This window comes from Synchiropus splendidus, chromosome 9 (assembly GCF_027744825.2).
Source record: "Synchiropus splendidus isolate RoL2022-P1 chromosome 9, RoL_Sspl_1.0, whole genome shotgun sequence".
In the NCBI taxonomy this organism is placed as follows: domain Eukaryota; kingdom Metazoa; phylum Chordata; class Actinopteri; order Syngnathiformes; family Callionymidae; genus Synchiropus; species Synchiropus splendidus.
In genome coordinates, this window is record NC_071342.1 from 17542130 (window position 1) to 17559862 (window position 17733).

At 43.0% G+C, this 17733-nt stretch overlaps 1 protein-coding gene across 5 annotated transcripts; it reads left to right on the forward strand.

Annotated features, from left to right (window-relative positions):
• The first annotated feature begins 5 nt into the window (after positions 1–5).
• On the forward strand, positions 6–7260 carry spast (spastin). 5 transcript variants are annotated; one of them, XM_053874361.1, is made up of 16 exons: positions 6–112; positions 1557–1649; positions 1715–1798; positions 3442–3525; positions 3600–3888; positions 3959–4052; positions 4148–4222; positions 4311–4382; positions 4792–4867; positions 4942–5033; positions 5103–5182; positions 6331–6373; positions 6444–6523; positions 6600–6670; positions 6736–6776; positions 6850–7260. In XM_053874361.1, exons 3-16 carry the CDS (start codon positions 1768–1770, stop codon positions 6973–6975), a joined length of 1254 nt encoding a protein of 417 aa, XP_053730336.1. In that variant the 5' UTR covers positions 6–112; positions 1557–1649; positions 1715–1767; the 3' UTR covers positions 6976–7260. The 5 variants fall into 5 exon arrangements, with proteins under 5 accessions (XP_053730336.1, XP_053730333.1, XP_053730332.1 ...); XM_053874358.1 differs by lacking the exon at positions 6–112 and adding an exon at positions 119–543; XM_053874357.1 differs by lacking the exon at positions 6–112 and adding an exon at positions 550–931.
• The last annotated feature ends 10473 nt before the right edge of the window (positions 7261–17733 follow it).

The following is a 17733-nucleotide window of genomic DNA, read 5'->3' on the forward strand; positions in this document are numbered from 1 at the left end:
CCAGCTAAGATGTGTCAGAGCCGAGTCAGACTGAAGAGAGGAAGGTAGGAGGCGTGCCAGAACTGGAGCACGCGATGACGTTTCAGGGCTCTGATTGGCTAAGCGCTGCCGTGTAAGTCAAACGATTGGTTGGTATTTAAATAGGCGTGGTCTCTGCCAGAACGCTGAATTCCGTGGTTGTGAAGGAATTTAAACGTAAAGATTTTCGGTTGTCGATTGTTGTTGATTTGGATCGATTGTCTTCCGGCAGCCCTAATACAAATACCAAAGCATGTTTTTATTTATCAATTATCACACCGCTATAAATTCCAATAGCCTTTTTAATACAGCCTCTATTGACGGAATAAATGAGATCACATTGGGTTGCCTTTATTTCTCCCACGATGGGGAAATTGTGATTGTTACAGCAGCATAGGATCATCGAAGACGTCACAGACGAAGATGAAACATAAAAGGCATAATCAAAGCGTCTACGCTGAAGAGACAAAGGCACCAAAAATAAAATAAAAACGACTGAATGAGTAGAACTATCCAAAATGCAGAGTAAGTAATAGTAAATCTAGTACTGTTCATTTTCTGTATGTTTTTTATTCGATGTTGCCTCGTTTTGTGTTGCTCCAAAGGGTAATGAAACATGTCATGCATTTTATGTATTTTAAAATAAATATTAAATAAACATAATTAAACTATATGTCGTCGAGTGATAGGTAGGACAGTCTCTATAGATGCTGTTTATTGCTGGCGTCATGATCTGCAGTGACAGTAAGAAGGAGGTGGAGTTACGAGCGGGAAAGAAGAGGGAATGAAAGTCAGTCGAAGCGAGACAGAATATACGTTTGTGTGTGTGTGCGTGAGTGAGCGGGAGGCATGAAGAAGAGGGAAGATGCATGGAGGACAGATGAGCGGCTGGCGAGCAACCGCATCATAATGAGTATGTCGTGCTGATCCATGTGTCAAAGCGTATTGACTGTTGTGCATTGTAATAGACGATTTATCATCCGGAGTAAGTGAGATGTGAAGAGAGAGCAGCTGGAGTGAGCGTCACTTGTTGTTTTGCCCTATCAAACAAATCCGAATTTTCTTCCTAATAATATTATAATAATAATTGACACGTTTGGAAGCCATTAGTTGCTTCCTTTACTTATATTTCTATAATTCGTTTAATTGCATTTGAAAAAAATATATATAGTGACAAAAAAATCGGACATGTTCCGCGTAATTTTTCCCTTTCATCTTTTTGACGCCGTGCCTTTATTGGAAAACAAAAGACTGTGACTGGAACGCCACAATCGAGATGTGAAGCTTTTTTATTTTGAAAGAAAAAGCGGAAGTTACGGTGGACATGCGCAGTGACATGGACGCGGAAGTTAGCGGTTGCAATGTTTTGATGGGGTAAAACACTCGTCAGGTTTAGCTCGAATGTGCTGTTTGGGGATCTGCTCATCCGCCGCAAACGTTTGACCAATATAATGTATGACTCAGACGAGCAAATTTGAGATCGAACTGTCAAAAAAACAGCCGATAAACTGTCATGATGTCGGCCTTGTCGGGTAAAGGCAGAGGAGACAACAGCGAAGTCATCAAAAACTACCACAAGAAGGCGTTCGAGTATATTTCCAAGGCCATCGGGATCGACGAGAACGATGCAGGTTTGTTAATGTAGCTGTTGAGCCGAACGTGTCATGCGGTTTATGTACCTATTGTGTGATGACAGGCGACAAAGAGGAGGCTGTGCGCTGGTACAAGAAAGGCATCGCCGAGCTGGAAATGGGGATCGCGGTCGAGATCACGGGGCCAGGTTACACACACTCACACACCTCCACCTCTACGACTGCGGACCGCTTTTAAACTGTTCACCATCCAAAGTGCGGTTTGTGGGCCACATGTGCCTTTGGTGCCTTTGACGAATAAGGCACCAGCGAGCTCCTCATGGAAACCGGGTTTACCGATGATAGGACGATCTGACAGGCTACTGTAGGAGAGAGTGCTTGAGATGCTCGGTGGGGGGGACGACTGACAAGAGTGTCCTGAGTAGTGATGTGCGGATCGATCCTGAAACATCGATACCTCCGATACCGGATCTTGATTCTCTAAAATCGATTCTCAAACCAAAATATCGATACTTTCGATACTAAAGTATTTTGAGGTAACAGGAACACGAAGAAAAGTAACTTAACTATTGAGATCCTGTCTGACACGCGGTTGGAAGATCTATTATATGATACAGTGCAATGACAATAAAACAGCCTTTGTGAAAAATGAGCCAGAAAAGATGAATAAAACACAAGTTTAGCTACCAAATATTGTATTACTTTCAATCAAAATTAAAGTGTTAAATTTATATATATATATATATATAAATAAATTGAATATTTTATTAATAATTTAATGAATAATATATATTAATTTAACAGTGCAATTATTATGGCATTATTTGTTTACATATTTGCCAGTATTTTTTCTAATATTTTAAGTAGTTGCCAGTATAATAATTGTTTGTATCCCATTTTTGTTGATAGCTAATATGGTATTGGTATCGGTATCGCCGGCACCAGCCTGAATATTACTCAGTGTCCGATCGGAAAGGAAATCAGTGGAATCGAACATCACTAGTCCTGAGTCATTATGCCGAAAACGCCCTCAAAAAGATTGAACCTGGCTGCCAAATGCAAGTCAGAGCGTTCGATCAATCCTGACTTGAGCCTGAGTACATCTGAAATGTATATGTGTGACAGTTTTTAAATATTAAATACAATGAAATGAATCAGAAATATTAGTTAATGAGGCAACCACTGGCTTCCAGACTTGTTTTAGTATTTTTATTTTTTGTAACATTGTTTGTCGAGGCACTGATGGATCAAGTTCAAAGCCAATAACAGCTGAAAGAGTCAGAAAAGAAACATGGAGGAACATAAAATAGACATAAAGGCAGGGAAAAAAAAACAGGAATCAAGAGAACAAAACAAAGGCTCTGTAAGGCTTTATGATTTGGCTGAATTAATTTGCTGATTCACATGGAATTTATGTTTTAAAACAGAATATCATGGAAACCATTATGGAAAACGCACAGAACACGGCACCTGACTTCGTCTCTAATAATAACCAGAACTGAACTAGGGAGCTACTCTGAACACGCCGTTTTAGATCATTATTCAAATAAGACCTTTTGATGTGGATGTTGATCAGATATTTTATATGAGGTACATATACACTGCCTGGCCCAAAAAAAATTGTTGGACTGCCTTTAGCTTTGATTACAGCACGCATTTGCTGTGGCATTGTTTCGATAAGCTTCTTCAATGTCACAAGATTTATTTCCATCCAGTGTTGCGTGAATTTTTCACCAAGATCTTGCATTGATGATGGTTTACTTTTAACTCTGGAAATGAAATGGGACTTATTTTAACTGCACAGAAACCTGACCCTCCCATTTGTCAATAGATGAGCAATATCAGCGGGCGAAGAGACTCCAGGATAAAATGATCGCCAATCTCACGATGGCGAGAGAAAGGAAAGCTCTTCTAGGCAAGTCACAAGTCAAATCTGGATTATTCCCTCACATTTTCGCCCTCTTAGAATGGCTGTTTGTACTGTTTCAGAGGCGACGCTGAGGTCCACGTCCATGGCCAGACCTCCCACTCCAAGGACCTCAAACCCAGTGCCCACCCAATCAAAGACTGTTCCCCGGGTCCAGCCTGCACTACGAGGCGTTCCCGGTAACGCCAGACCGTCGACGTCCACCAGACCGCCATCGAGGTGCACGGAACTGAGGGTGACTCCAGCGATCGGAAAGAACCAGAACGGCAAGCCTCAGAAGAGAGAACTTAAAAACTTCAAGAATGTAGACAGCAAACTTGCTCACTTGATTCTGAATGAAATTGTTGACACGTAAGTTGGAATGGGATCTCAATTTAAGCTTCTCTGTTTATGACCCCCTCTATGCTCTACCTTGCTGCAGTGGCGTCTCGGTGACATTTAAAGATATCGCCGGACAAGAGCTCGCCAAACAAGCACTCCAGGAGATCGTCATCCTACCAGCCATCAGACCTGAGGTTACCACTTCTAATCCTCTCCGGCTTCACGGCGCCACTCTCTCAGAGAACACGACACACTTACATTTAACGCTCTTCCACATTCTGCCAGTTAGCTCTTCACCGGCTTGAGAGCACCCGCTCGTGGTCTACTCTTATTTGGGCCGCCTGGAAATGGGAAGACAATGCTTGTGAGTGTATCTTCCAAACATTTGTCTTTTAACTTGTACTGTGGTTTGGTTATTGATCTCTCTTTTGACTTGCTTTGTTCTCCATCAGGCAAAAGCCGTGGCAGCTGAATCCAAAGCCACATTCTTCAACATCAGTGCTGCTAGTTTAACATCTAAATATGTAAGTTTCCACTGAAATGCTTGGTGGCCGCAGCCTCCATCTCAACCTACCTTGATCCCCCCTCCTAGTCTCACCAGCTGTCTTCCTCATCTTCTTTTCCCTGGTATCTAGCATTCTTCATCCCTATTCATGACTTGCTGCTTCTTCATCTGTGAACATGTTTGGCATCAATATTAGCCTTTGGATTTATTCTTTGAAAACCAGCAGCTCTAAAATGTATCTTCCTGAAGCAATGTTCCTCATTTGGGGAGTGGATTCCAGTTCAGACTAAATCCCTTCCATAGCGGCAAAGAATGGATTCTTCACTGTTCTCAACAACACTATTGACGCTTGCATTGATCAACAACTGAATGTGTTATTGCTGCTTGACATGGGTTTCTCAAGAGCTTGTGGTGAAATGTGTGTGCAGGTGGGAGAGAGTGAAAAGCTGGTGCGGGCGTTGTTCGCAGCAGCCAGAGAACTGCAGCCCTCCGTCATCTTCATCGGTCGGTTCAGTTCAGACTCGACTTTCCTCTGTCCTTCAAGTTTGTTTTGAGTAAATCATCTGCGTTACATCCAGATGAAGTCGACAGCCTGCTGTGTGAAAGGAGGCAGGGGGAGCAGGAGTTCTCACGCCGATTGAAAACAGAGTTCCTGATCGAGTTTGACGGGGTGAGAGATCCAAGTCCAAAATATCAGGATTAGAAGAGGTTTTTTTTATGAGTGTGTTTCGGGGTTCAGGTTCAGTCTGGAGGAGATGACAAGGTGCTGGTGATGGGTGCGACCAACCGACCTCAGGAGCTGGATGAAGCAGCTCTGCGGTACAGTGTCTTGTTGTTCAGTGCACATTTCATGGTGAAATTTGTCTCAGTCATGACTGAGCTCCACATGGAGTTTAACAATCATGTGAGTGAGCATCGCATCTCTTAACCATGGTGAGAAACGGATTTTAAAATTGATTTAAGCTGCTCTGTTTTGCCTTTCTGTCCTGGATTTGATTTCTAGCAAGACTTGTTTGTTCACCAGAGAGTTCTAGCTCTTGCTTTTACTTTGCTGCTGTGCCAAATTTTCCCCATTGTGGGATGAATAGAAGACTATCTTATATTATACTAAGGAAAGGTGGCACTTAAGTATATCAGTGTGTCTGTGTGTTTTCCCCTTCATTTCCTCATCTCAAAGAGCTAAACTAAGGTTTCTCAAATGTAAACATTTTCACTTGGAAAAGGATCATTACAACTTCTCATAATTCTCATAATTACAATTACTTACTTACAACAAAAATATTTTTAATTTAACGGTTTTCTCAACAGGGAACCTTTGTAAGTGCAGGAGTTCCTGATCCACTGATCACACTGATGCACAAGACACGTGGCAGCTAGGATGATGACAACAACAACAAACATGGAGGAATCCCTGAACAAAAGCAAACAAAAGCATCTGTTTGCTTTTGTTCAGGGGTGTTTTTCACTACACAATGACCAGGGTTTCCACTACTCTGAATGTACTGGAAATTCTTATAAAATTGAAATTCTTATACAAATATTTTCAAGACATTAAAAGAGCTGTAGTTTCAATAAGGTGAACTTGACTATAGCCACCATCGTGATTTATTGTCAAACTGATGCAAAACAAAACAATATTTTGTTGTTTAAACGTATGTATGCGTTTGATCCAGTATTATACCAGATTCATTCAAATTGAAAAATGTGGCTTCTTGTGAATCCCCACCCCGAGTTGTAATGTAAGAAAAAATAATAACTAGTTTTCAGAGCCTGGCGGTCCTGAGGTAATTCGTCCTGTGCTTGTGATGGCTATCTTATTGGCACTCAGGTTTCCTCCCACAGTCCAAAAGCATGTGCATTTTCCCTGAGCTGAGCTGAACAGCCTGCAGCACGTGGAATAAGCATTGGCAAATGTGTTTCTCTGGTGTTGTTTTCACTAACTTCTCCCCTTTTCCTTACACTTGCAGGCGATTTGCTAAGCGTGTTTACGTCACCCTTCCTGATCTTAAGGTGCTGAACGGCTCAGTGTCTATCATTTTTCACATTATGGTATTTTAAGTTCACCGTATTTCTCAACTAGACACGAGCCATGTTGCTGGAGTCTCTTCTGGCAAAGCAAGGGAGCCCGCTGAACAGAAATGAGCTGGCCGAGCTCGCAAAGTGAGTCCGGAATATTCACGCAGGTTGACTTCCTGGCTCTAACATTTGTTGAATGCTGACTTTGTGAACGCGGCAGAGACACGGCTGGTTACTCTGGGAGCGACCTGACTTCACTAGCCAAAGATGCTGCCCTGGGGCCGATCAGAGGTGAGGCTCCAAACACATGACGTTTCGTCCCCATTTTTGATAAGAAATCATCGGTGTCTTTCCAGAGCTGGGTCCTGACCAAGTCCGCAGTATGGCTGCGAGTCAGGTGATGCTTCTTTCTGTCTCAAAGCCACGAGACGCCGTTGATACCTTTCTTAAAAACCAAACTGTCTCCACAGATCCGCAACATTAAGATGAAAGACTTCAAGGACTCCCTGAAGCGAATCAAATCCAGCGTGAGCCCGTCCACTCTGGAGGTTTACAACAAATGGAATACAGACTTCGGCGACACTACAGCTTGTTGATTTGTCACTGCTAGAGAAAAGAATCAGCTGAAACAGTTTGAACTTATTCCCTGTTTTGTGGGAAATCTCTATGAATGCCAGGCTCTGGGTTTGTTTTGAGAATGTGACCGATCTTTAGCCTCTAGAGGGCAGTAAAGGCTTTTTCTTTTTAAACTTTCACTGCATCACTGTCGATACCATGTCGCATTTCGTCTCCATAACTCTAAAGATAAGCCTAATGAATCTGGTAACAATCACCCATCAACACTGTTTTCATTTGCTTTAATAAATAAGACGTGTTATTGACTAGTGTTGTCAATTCTCCTGCCTTGGTGTGTTGTGTCTCATCTTGTTGGTAGGTGGCGCTGTTGCTTAACATGTGCCATGACCAGGTACATCACAACAACACAGATGTGAGGAATGTGAATGAACACACATGCAGTGAGCTATGACTGGAGTTCTGAGATGTGTGGAAAAGGTACAGGCTTTTAATCCATTTTCTTGGAGGAAATCATCCTTATTCCCTCGAGGCCTTTCATCTGGTCAGCCAGGGTCCTGCGGTCAAGGTGGCGCTGCAGCGGCCACCGAGCCAGCAGCCTGTTTATATGCGATTAATTCCCACACTGCACCCAGTCATCGAATGAAAACATTTTTTATATAAATAACGCGAAAACCCCGGCTTCCTGAGCCGCGACCACAGGATTACTCTCTTTCCCCCGCGGGACAGGCGCTAGACAGGGCCTGTTTTTCAACCTGTGACGGCTCAAGAGCTTCTTTCATGGAGCGCTTCAGTTGTCAACTCTCCCCTGTTTGCTTTTCAGTGAGTTTACATTTTGTGTCAAATATCCCTGCACACAGACAACAGTTGAGCTGGACCTCTTTTTTAACAATCACCACTAAGCTGCCATGCATCAGTCTGCTTCTGTTATTTGAATACAATAGTCATTGGCCCTATGTACTTGAGCCCCGCCTCCTAATGGTTATTCTAAGTGAGAAGGTGAAGTGGATAAAACCCCTTTAAAGCAGGGATCAGGTAAGCAGCAGACACAGAGGGAGAGAGAAATGAATTTCATATAAGAACCCTCTTATTTTGTTTGAATGTATGTTTCCTTTCTTGTTGCATCATCGACCGATCAATAAAATCGCGTAGACCTAGGGCGTGACCAGTTGAGTATGTATTCAGTATGTCCCCTTAAGGACGCACTATAAACCCAACTACTGAGTCTAAATTTAAAAGGTTGAAAACAGTCAAAAGAAATAAAAATCAAGTTCTATTTGTCAAGGCTTGTTTTTTTTCCCCCCATTTCTTTTCATGGGGGGGACACCCTGGAAAGGACACCAGTCCATCTCAAGGCACATATGGAGAGACAACCACTCAAATCAGAGTAACCTCTGAATGTACTGCATTACAGGCGGAAACCCAAGCACAGACTGAGCAGGATATAGAGTACAATTGTCAGATGCAAGTCAGCACATGTGGCTGAACAGTGGTCATCAGTTTGGAGTACAGATGACGGACAGCTTCTTTTTTTTCATGGTTGCGTGTCGGAGAGGCTCACACCTCCACACTGGCTCATTGATACTGTGAGCGCGACATCCACTGGAGGGAAAACAGAATAGGTGATCATTTGATACCCACACTGGAGGAGCCCACCCAGTGTCGGAGGGAATAATAGTGAGGACGTCTCTCTCTCTCAAGTGGTCATAATGAAAACGGCGTGGATCCTTTTGTCCGTCTTATGCTTGCAAATAATTCTGAAGTGAATCCACTTAGACGTGTCTGTGGGAAGCAGCCATCTCTGTAAAATTCTGATGGCGGCCTTCAGTCCTTCCAGTGTTTTTCTCGCCAGATACATAGCTCCATTTAGCGCAGCGGTGTTGTCTTTACGTCTCGCGGGAAACGCAGAGCTGAAGCTAATCATGTGTCTCACGGCAACATCTGTCTTTGATGAACAAATTTATTTTTCTGGCTCTGTTTGTTTTCATCATCTGAGAGGGGTGAGGTGGAGGTGTGAAGTGGCTACACTTCACTCGTGTGTCACAGGGGAACCTGAGGGAGCTAAAACAGTCGGATATGTATCTTCAACTGCTTCTCTACTGAACGGCATGTGGTTGGGGCCCCTGGTCTGACACATAGCGTCATGGATGGTGGAACATCTCCCACTTGTTGCGCTTACAGGGCGATCTACCACAGATGTAGGTGTCAGTCACTAGCTCTGTCAAACCTAATGCTGTTACACACTTGTTTGATTCAAGAGGCCCAGAAACACATAACTGGTCGGTGGACTTTTTATTCTCATTCTGCAGTGGACACTTCATTGCCCACAAAATAAAAAAAAAAAAACATTTATTTTCCAATATTGGGACCTGAACGGCAAAATTAATCTCTTCTTTAACTCTTGCACCTGATGGTTCCCTTCTTCTGAAAGAAGGAAAACAATCGGGTTCTCACCAGTGCTACTGTATAACATAATATTTTGATCCGCTTCCCGTTCCTACGCTAAGTTTCTCCTACAGCAGAGGTGGGCAGTTAAATTTACTTAAGGGCCACATTATTAACTGTGACTGTTGTGAGGGGCCGCCATGCCAAAAGAAAGGCAGCGATGATGAAGAAACTTGACAGAAAACAAAATCTCAAGTAACTAGGATGAAATGAATCATTTAAGATTTAATGTAAGGATATTAAGAAGTTCAAATGTGGCATGAAACATATAAAAATATTCAATTTAATGTGCTATTTCAATGTAATATAAATAATAATAAACTTATAGTGCAAATATCTATGAAATATTAAAATATATAAATATATTTTCAATTTTCTTTCAATATATTTTGTGGAACAAAAAATACTCACTAAAATGGCAGACGATTACTGTTGAAATAGTAATGCTAAGAAAAAAACAAGAGGAAAAAAATAGACAGAAAAATGACTACTTATTAGTTGTATAGTTTTAGTCTGACCTCATGAGGGCCGCAAAAACACAGGCAACGGGCCGCCTATAGCCCCCGGGCCATACTTTGTCCAGGTGTGTCGTAGATAAATCTTGAAAATCTTCTCTTCTGATGGATGGGCTACTCAGACCCCACACGGAGACAAAACCGATTTGCCTTCCGTCCACAGAAATCCAACGTTTCCACCCACTGAAACCAAGTTCCAGAGTGAATAATATGATAGTTACGCTTCTCTGGATGAACAGTGGATATTTTTGATGATGTCACTGCCCCGTTGGCCTCGGCTGTCTTCCCAAAAGTCGCCACCTCACGGCGATAACAGTGAACAAGAGAATAGCATACATTTGGCAACAACTGTTCAGGTAAATGTTGATATAACTCCGATGTTCCCCCAAGTTCCCCACGAGTCTTATCTAACCTGGATGGTTATTAACCTGCAAACTCCCACTTTTACACCTTTATCTTAGCATCTGTTGACGGTCTTCAAGCTCACTGGTCCATGACATTTGTCTCCTTTCAAGACAAGAAACTTTCCTGACCTGGGAGTAAGTGATGATGTCACAGGGTTGGCAGTCCCTTGAGGCATCAATGTTCTTATTGAGGTCATCAAAATTAAAAATGGAAGCTCTGCTGTCGGTCTGGTGAAGGAGGCGGCTGTCAGATACACACTCGTGGGGTAACCCTTCAACTGACACTAAGTAGGTCAGTGCTGTCATTTTTCATTTCTCTGCAGAACTAAAGCAAACATGGGGGCTCCAGAACCTTATCTGTCTCATAAAAAAACACGTGATGATGATAGGTAGTAAGCAATTCCAAAAAACAAAAAAAAACTAATTTCCCACCACATATTTAAAGTGAAATATCCTCAGTTGAGTTCAGATGAGTTTACTCAGTAACTGTGTGACTGTTAAAATGTTTCAGTCCAGAAGTGTATCGGTCTGTGGTGAGGTCAGTAATAACTGGCCTCACTCAGTGGCTGTGCAATTTTGGGAAGGTAGCACCTTTTTTACAAGGTGCAGATGGGAATCGACGCTGGCACTGGTGAGCAAAACACGACAACAACTCTGGAAACATTTCAGGACTGCGTGTTTGAAAAAATATCAAAGAGCAGATAAACTGCTGCAACCTTTTTTTAACTTAACTGGTCAGATTGTTTTTATTTTTAGTTTACAATTTGATCCTTTGATCCTGTGATGCCTCTCAGAAAATGTCTTATTTTTTGGACATTGAGTTGTTGGCATGACCCTGTTAGCACCTTTGGTCCTGCTAACTTCATTCAACTTCAGCTATAAGAGGGTTATCTCACTGTGAGTGACAATCGGCTTCATAAAAGGGAACAAGGTGAACACTCTTTGCTTCAAGCAGAGTTTCCAATATCTTAAACGGCTCTTCACTTTAGGGATGTTCCGATGAAAGAGCTAAGCCAGATGGCAAACAGCTCCGTTTTATCACTGCTATTATCACCAAAAATACCTTGCAGATAAGCAACTGAAGTAGTTTTCCCTTTTTGGAGGAAGGGGTCGATTTTAGCTCGAAAGTAATTTGCTCAGATCCTCCGCAAAAAAAGGCGAAACTGAAAACGTATTAAGATATTTGGGAGGTTCTACTACATGCAGCCAGAACCAGACCCAAAATAATGTGGCTATTATTCATGTTTTCATCTAAACAAGGTGATCATCTCAGCCACTGAAGTTGACTTCCAGCTCAGCCTTCAAGCAAGAACAATGGGCCTAGACAGCATTCCTTGAAGTGAAGTGAAGTTCATACGTGTTGTCTCCTCCTGCAGCCACCAGGTTGTAAAGGTGGACAGACGTGTCCGCACACGACCTTCAAAGCCATTAATCTCTGTAAACTGTGTGAGGTGAACGCTGGCCCGGTTCCAGTGCAGATCAATCATTGTTCCATGAGCACGTCTTACAGGGGTCATTCTTAGAAGCAACTTTGGAAGGCAGCAGAACCACAAACTATCACTGTTCACCGCTGCACGTGCCCAACAGTATCCGTATTTGAATCTGAACTGGACATGTAGAGACTTATGCTCCGATGCAGGGAGGCGCAGTGATGAGTTGGGAGGTGGGACACTGTCAGCTTGAGCGGCACGCTGCCCCACGGTGCATTCCTTCGCTTCATGTGAAGCCAAAACACTTGATGAAAAGTGAGAGTGCAGCCGCGACTCAACGTTCCCACAATAATATTGTCCATCTGTCATTCCGCCTCCGCATCACACCTCTTCTCCTCCCCTTCGAATCTCTGCCGGCCATCCCTCCGGTCGTTCATGTGAGGGCAAGAGCAGCAATTCAGCCCGACCTCTGACCCCAGTCACGGTGTGGAACCACAAACCACAAGATTTGTGGCGGATCAAAATATATGCTGCACTGAGATCAAGTCAGTTTTCTGAATTTCACAACAGATTAATAAGCCGGTTCAAAACAATGGAAAGGGTTTCGACAAGAATTGCTGAAGCAGTTGACCATGACGATGAACTCAAGTTGAACTTTAGGTCATTGAACTTCAGGTCATCTCTTTTTATGGCTTGAAACGCCACGAGGTGTTGACAGACTGAACAATAACGTCAGCGAAAGGAAAATGTCGAGGCCACGGAATGATGATCTGAAAACCTGAATTAAATCGCACCACATTTGTGTTTTTCCTTCAAACGATTAAAGATAAAAAATAAATTACAATCGTCCTAGAGACAAAACTTTCATCACAATCTCAGAATAGATTCTTTTTTGCTTGTCATTTGAAGACGAATTTATGCTTAGAAATTGAGGCTTAAATTTGATGTTGAACTTCTGTGATCTTCTGAACATCCAGTTTAGTTCAAAGATAGTTTTTATGTGCTTTGATTTTTATAAAAATAAAAAGCTATATCTTACTGGGGAGGAAAAATATTCCTCCCCAGTAATTGTCCAGAAGTGAAGAAGACCACCCAGCAGAAAAGCTCATCTAAACTGTTGAAATAGTGCCATTCAGTCACTTCATGTTTCAGTGGCACTGGTGAGCAAAACACACCAACAACTATGGAAACATTTCAGGAACTCACAGGATTGCGTGTTTGAAAAATATTACAGAGAAAATAAGCTGCAGCAACCTTGACTTAACTGGTCATATTCATAGAATGTTTTAATTTTAATTTTTAGTTGAGTATTTGATCCTTTGATCCTGTAATGCCTCTCAGAAAATCTGTTTTCTATCTTCAGCTTTGGGCCTTAACTGACAGGAGAATCGCATGGCCCTGTTCGCACCTTTGATCCTTCATTCAACTTCAGCTACTATAAGAGCGATCGGCTACATTAAAGGGAACAAGGTGAACACTCTTTGCTTCCAGCAGAGTTTCCACTATCTCAAACGGCTCTTCACTTTAGGGATGTTCGAATGAAAGCGCTAAGCCAGATGGCAAACAGCTCCGTTTTATCACTGCTATTATCACCAAAAATACCTCGCAGATAAGCAACTGAAGTAGTTTTCCCTTTTTGGAGGAAGGGATCGGTTTTTAGCTTGAAAATAATTTGGTCAGATCCACCGCAAAGAAAGGAGAAACTGAATGCGTATTAAGAGGATGCACCTATATTTGGTTCTACTACATGCAGCCAGCACCAGACCCAAAATAACGTGGCTATTATTCATGTTTTCATCTCTGAATGTTTCAGACAACATCGATCTGAGTGTCATCTTCAAGACCAAATCACACTTCAGACATGTTTCACCCAACATCGACAGGAGACACATAGTCTCGTTTGTTACCAACATCACAAACAAGTGAGACCATACATCACAGTTTTCTATCACAGATGAAATCCATCTTCTGTCAAAAACAGATTCTCTTAGTAAAGACTATTTTATTCTAAAGTTGTGTAGATATATACATGCATATTGAGGGAGTGTGTGTCCTGTAGTAGGTCAAAATGTGTATCAAAATAATTTATCTCAAACTATGCACAAAGATTTTGACAGGATTTTGAAAACAGAATATACAAGAGAGACACACAGTTGGGCTGACCAGATACGGAATGGCAGTACAGTTCATTCCAGAATCCTGCACAGTCATAGAAAGTCGAAACCATGTATGGATTTTATGATTGGACACAACCGTCTCTATCAATTCAGCGACCATTGTCGAGGAGTTTGATTTCCTCCTCACTGAGACGACATGTTAACAAGCAAGCAAGGGCGAATGCAACTATTGAATCAAGCAAACATGATAACACCACGTGGTTCGGTGTTTTAAGTGGAAGTCCAGATCAGGCCAGGTGCTGCGCTCTTAAGTGACGGACTGTCTGGTATGTTGTCCAGGTGGTTAGGAAAATGATTCCTTTTAAAAGCGCACCAGGGCTTGAAAGGTTAAGTCTTTGCATATGGAGATGGTTACGTTAGGTAACACAGTGTCTTGGGTGTCGTCCCAGTCGGTGGTCGTGAATAACAAAATGTGAAATGGACTGAGTGAGTGAGTGAGTGAATATTCAGCATCTTTATAATGTTCTGACTGAACTTCAGTGCCTCAACCACTGAAGTTCCAGAAATCTTTGAAAAGTTTTCAAATGGCAACAGTTTGGTCAGAAATACTGAAACTAACCCAAGTACCGACTTCCATTGCAGGTATCTGAGGATCTCTTGGCTGTTCTGGTGGTGACCTGAAAATATCACAACTATTTGAACAGTTCCTAGTTTGTTCCTCTTCCCTCTGGCAGGAGGCTACGGTCGATCCAGAACCTCCCGTCACAGGAACAGCTTCTTGCCCTCGGCCGTTAGACGGTTGAATTTGTGAACAGCCTTTGTTGTTTATTTTATTTTATTTTATTTTATTTTTTCTGTCAGCACGTTATTCCAAAAACTTTCCTAGTTGGTGGGCTCCCCACTGACCACTGACCGATTCTGATTCTGATTCTGATTCGGATGTGAAGAAGATTCTTGCTTCCCCAAACGGAACATTACACTGACACTATTTCTCTCCTTCAAACTGCCACAGCTCATACATACATGGAACATCTCTTGAGTGGAATCGAAGGACCTGAAACTTGCAAGTGAAGCAGTGAAGGGGCCCTCAAACACCCGGCGGTCAGCACAAGGGCAGTATGAAAGTCGTCCTGCTCCTCCTTAATTGGGCCCTAACAGGCGTGTGTCACGAGGTCATCAGGTGCAACGCCGGTGTCATCTTTGCAAATGAGTCTTTTCGCCGAGGGAGGGGATAACGGTGTGGCCTGTGACCTCCCATCACGCTGGGGTCAACACAGGAACCCGCGGGGGCTGTTTAAAGACAGCTGAGAGCATCTAGTGGGTTTTTCTGAAATGCTTATTTGATGTGATGTTGACTGACACTTGCCTTGACTCCATTTATGTCCTGCAACTGTTTGGTGGGCAGAGAAACATTCTTCCAGAAGGATCTATCAGTCAGTAAGGAGGTGATGGTTTAAAGTCCCAAATCTCCGGAGCGGAGCGGTTACACACAGAAGTGGCTGAGGTGGAACAGAAGTCCAGATTCTGACAGTTATAATGCTGGTGGAAATTAAAAATGACATTTCAACGAGGCCTCTTGTCCCACATCCAAGGCCTGTTGTCAAACTCGTGTTTCCTCATGTCAAATACGACCCCTCGCTGTGAAGCTTGTTTTAAACTTCAATCTGAGCAGCTCATAAAGTAACACACACCGGCGCAGTGAAAGTGCAAACTGGACCCTGTGCCCAAGTAAATGTTTGTACGAGTCCATTTTATGGCCACAAATGTGAGCCATGTCATTTTTTTGGCTCCCAATGGAAATTTTGTCGAACTGCTTTTGAGTGCCTGTTTGGCTTTTTGCGATGTTTTAGAAAACATCTTAAATATGTTTTAACTGGCTCAAAACAATGGTCTTTCCCTGAGTCCAATACTGACATTAAGTGTCCCGGGATGTGTGGTAATTTTTGTCCATCGCAAGGACAGATCCAGCACAAACTAGCATTTACCTGAGTGTCGTCTTTTAAACCAAATCACACCTCTCCGAGAACCAGGACGTCAGACGTGATGACCCGCCTTGAACTCTACAGTCGACTGGTCAAAAATGGTGGAGATGGGGCCTCGGACTGTCTTCAGGGCTTTCTTAGTGACTGTTCCTGGCACAGAAAGACTGTCCTTACCAAGACCTCTCCATCACCACAACTCCATACCCCACACACCTGAGAACCTGGCCTTCACCTCTGTGGCTGCCAACATTGTTGCCACACTTTGATCCTTAAAGTTTACAGGCTCCTTACTGACTGCAATCGCAAACGCTCATCCAGAACGCTGCTCGACTACTGCTACCTCTTTAACTGACTTCAAGTAGCTGCTGCTGTGATGATGGTATTCACTTCATGGGCAGGTTAAGGCTGTGTCCCATTTCTCACCATAACTCTAGCACTTGGTTCTGAGTGCCCTGCACTATGAAGTGTCCGCCGACGACATAGTGAAGTGATCGACGTCCCTAAGAATTGGGACAACATTTCATGATGTCACGTGTAAAGACAACGTGTCATTGTTTCCTCCATATCGAGTATTGGAGACGTTTTGGAAATGCCAGCTCCAATGTTGTTGCAACCTCTTGCATCGGCGCTGATCATCTCACCTGGTTTGGTGAACCAACGGAGAAGAAATGGGCGGAGCCAAAGCTCGCTTCGCCACTATGTTGCGGTGATAGATCTGTGTTATGAGGTATGAGGATGTTAACGTTAGCCTGGATGCTAGCTGACTGTTGTTTGTTGAGATGAACTGAAAACATACTGACAGAAAGAAAACATACTGTTGTCCATACATATTGTATTGTTCATGTTGTCGGACACGGTCGAGCATTTGGATCACTAACGTGTGATATGAGAGAAAGTCAACAAATGGAAGAGTAGTCCTTGTTACTAAAATGTCCCTGTGGTCCAACATAGTTTTTAAATAAAGTACTTTGGTATCTATCCACACTTCATATTCCCACTTGGTTTCAAGTCAGCTCCGCACCTCCCTCGGTTTGAAGGGATCATTTCAAGTGGTGAACAGTGAGTGCCCTCTGTCTTAGGAGTATTGGGACACTCGACACTTAGACGTGAACGCGCAAAACCCAGTGTTAGGGTGAGAAATGGGACACAGCCCAAGTTTACTGTTGCTGCACATCAAGGATGTCTTGGCCACTAAATGGTGGGTTATGCGTGCTGCTTGCCTGAGACCCAAATCAGGTGATGATTGACGGGAATTGGGAAATCAATAGTCGCATTAAAGCAAACATAAATTGCTTATTTACATTTGCAGCAACTATTTTATTAGGTTAAAAAAAGGCACCAAACGCGAAGAAGCTTTTCACACTGCTCTCTTCAGAAGAAGGTGTAAACATGCGAACAGGCCATTGTGTTTAACAAGTTTTCATTACTGGACCTTTGCCTTCACCTGTCCACCAGCTGCATTTCTTCCCCAAAACTCATATAGTCCCTCCAGATGATGATGTTTTCTCCCGCCTTCCAGCCATTCTGCCTAGTGTTCCAAAACCTCTCACACTGGGAATAGAAAGACAGCCCATTTAGAATCAGATACTGAGTGGAACCTTCATACAAGCAATCCAATGTCTCCATGTGCGAGAGAGAAAGTGTGTGAAACCTATTTGAGCACCGTCTGTGTTGGTCTCTTGACCTGGTGTATGTCCCGGTGTGAAGAGAGGCTTTGTCGCCCTCAGACAGCTCATAGCCTTTTAACACACGCCTCCATAAAAGTATCTGTGTCTGTGGATTTCCATTTGGAAAATTGTGAGCATTTAACCACGCGTGGCGGATTTTGTCCTGACGCACAGTGAGGAAGTGATCACCTGAAGCCCTACAGTGGCCTCAGTGTTTGTGA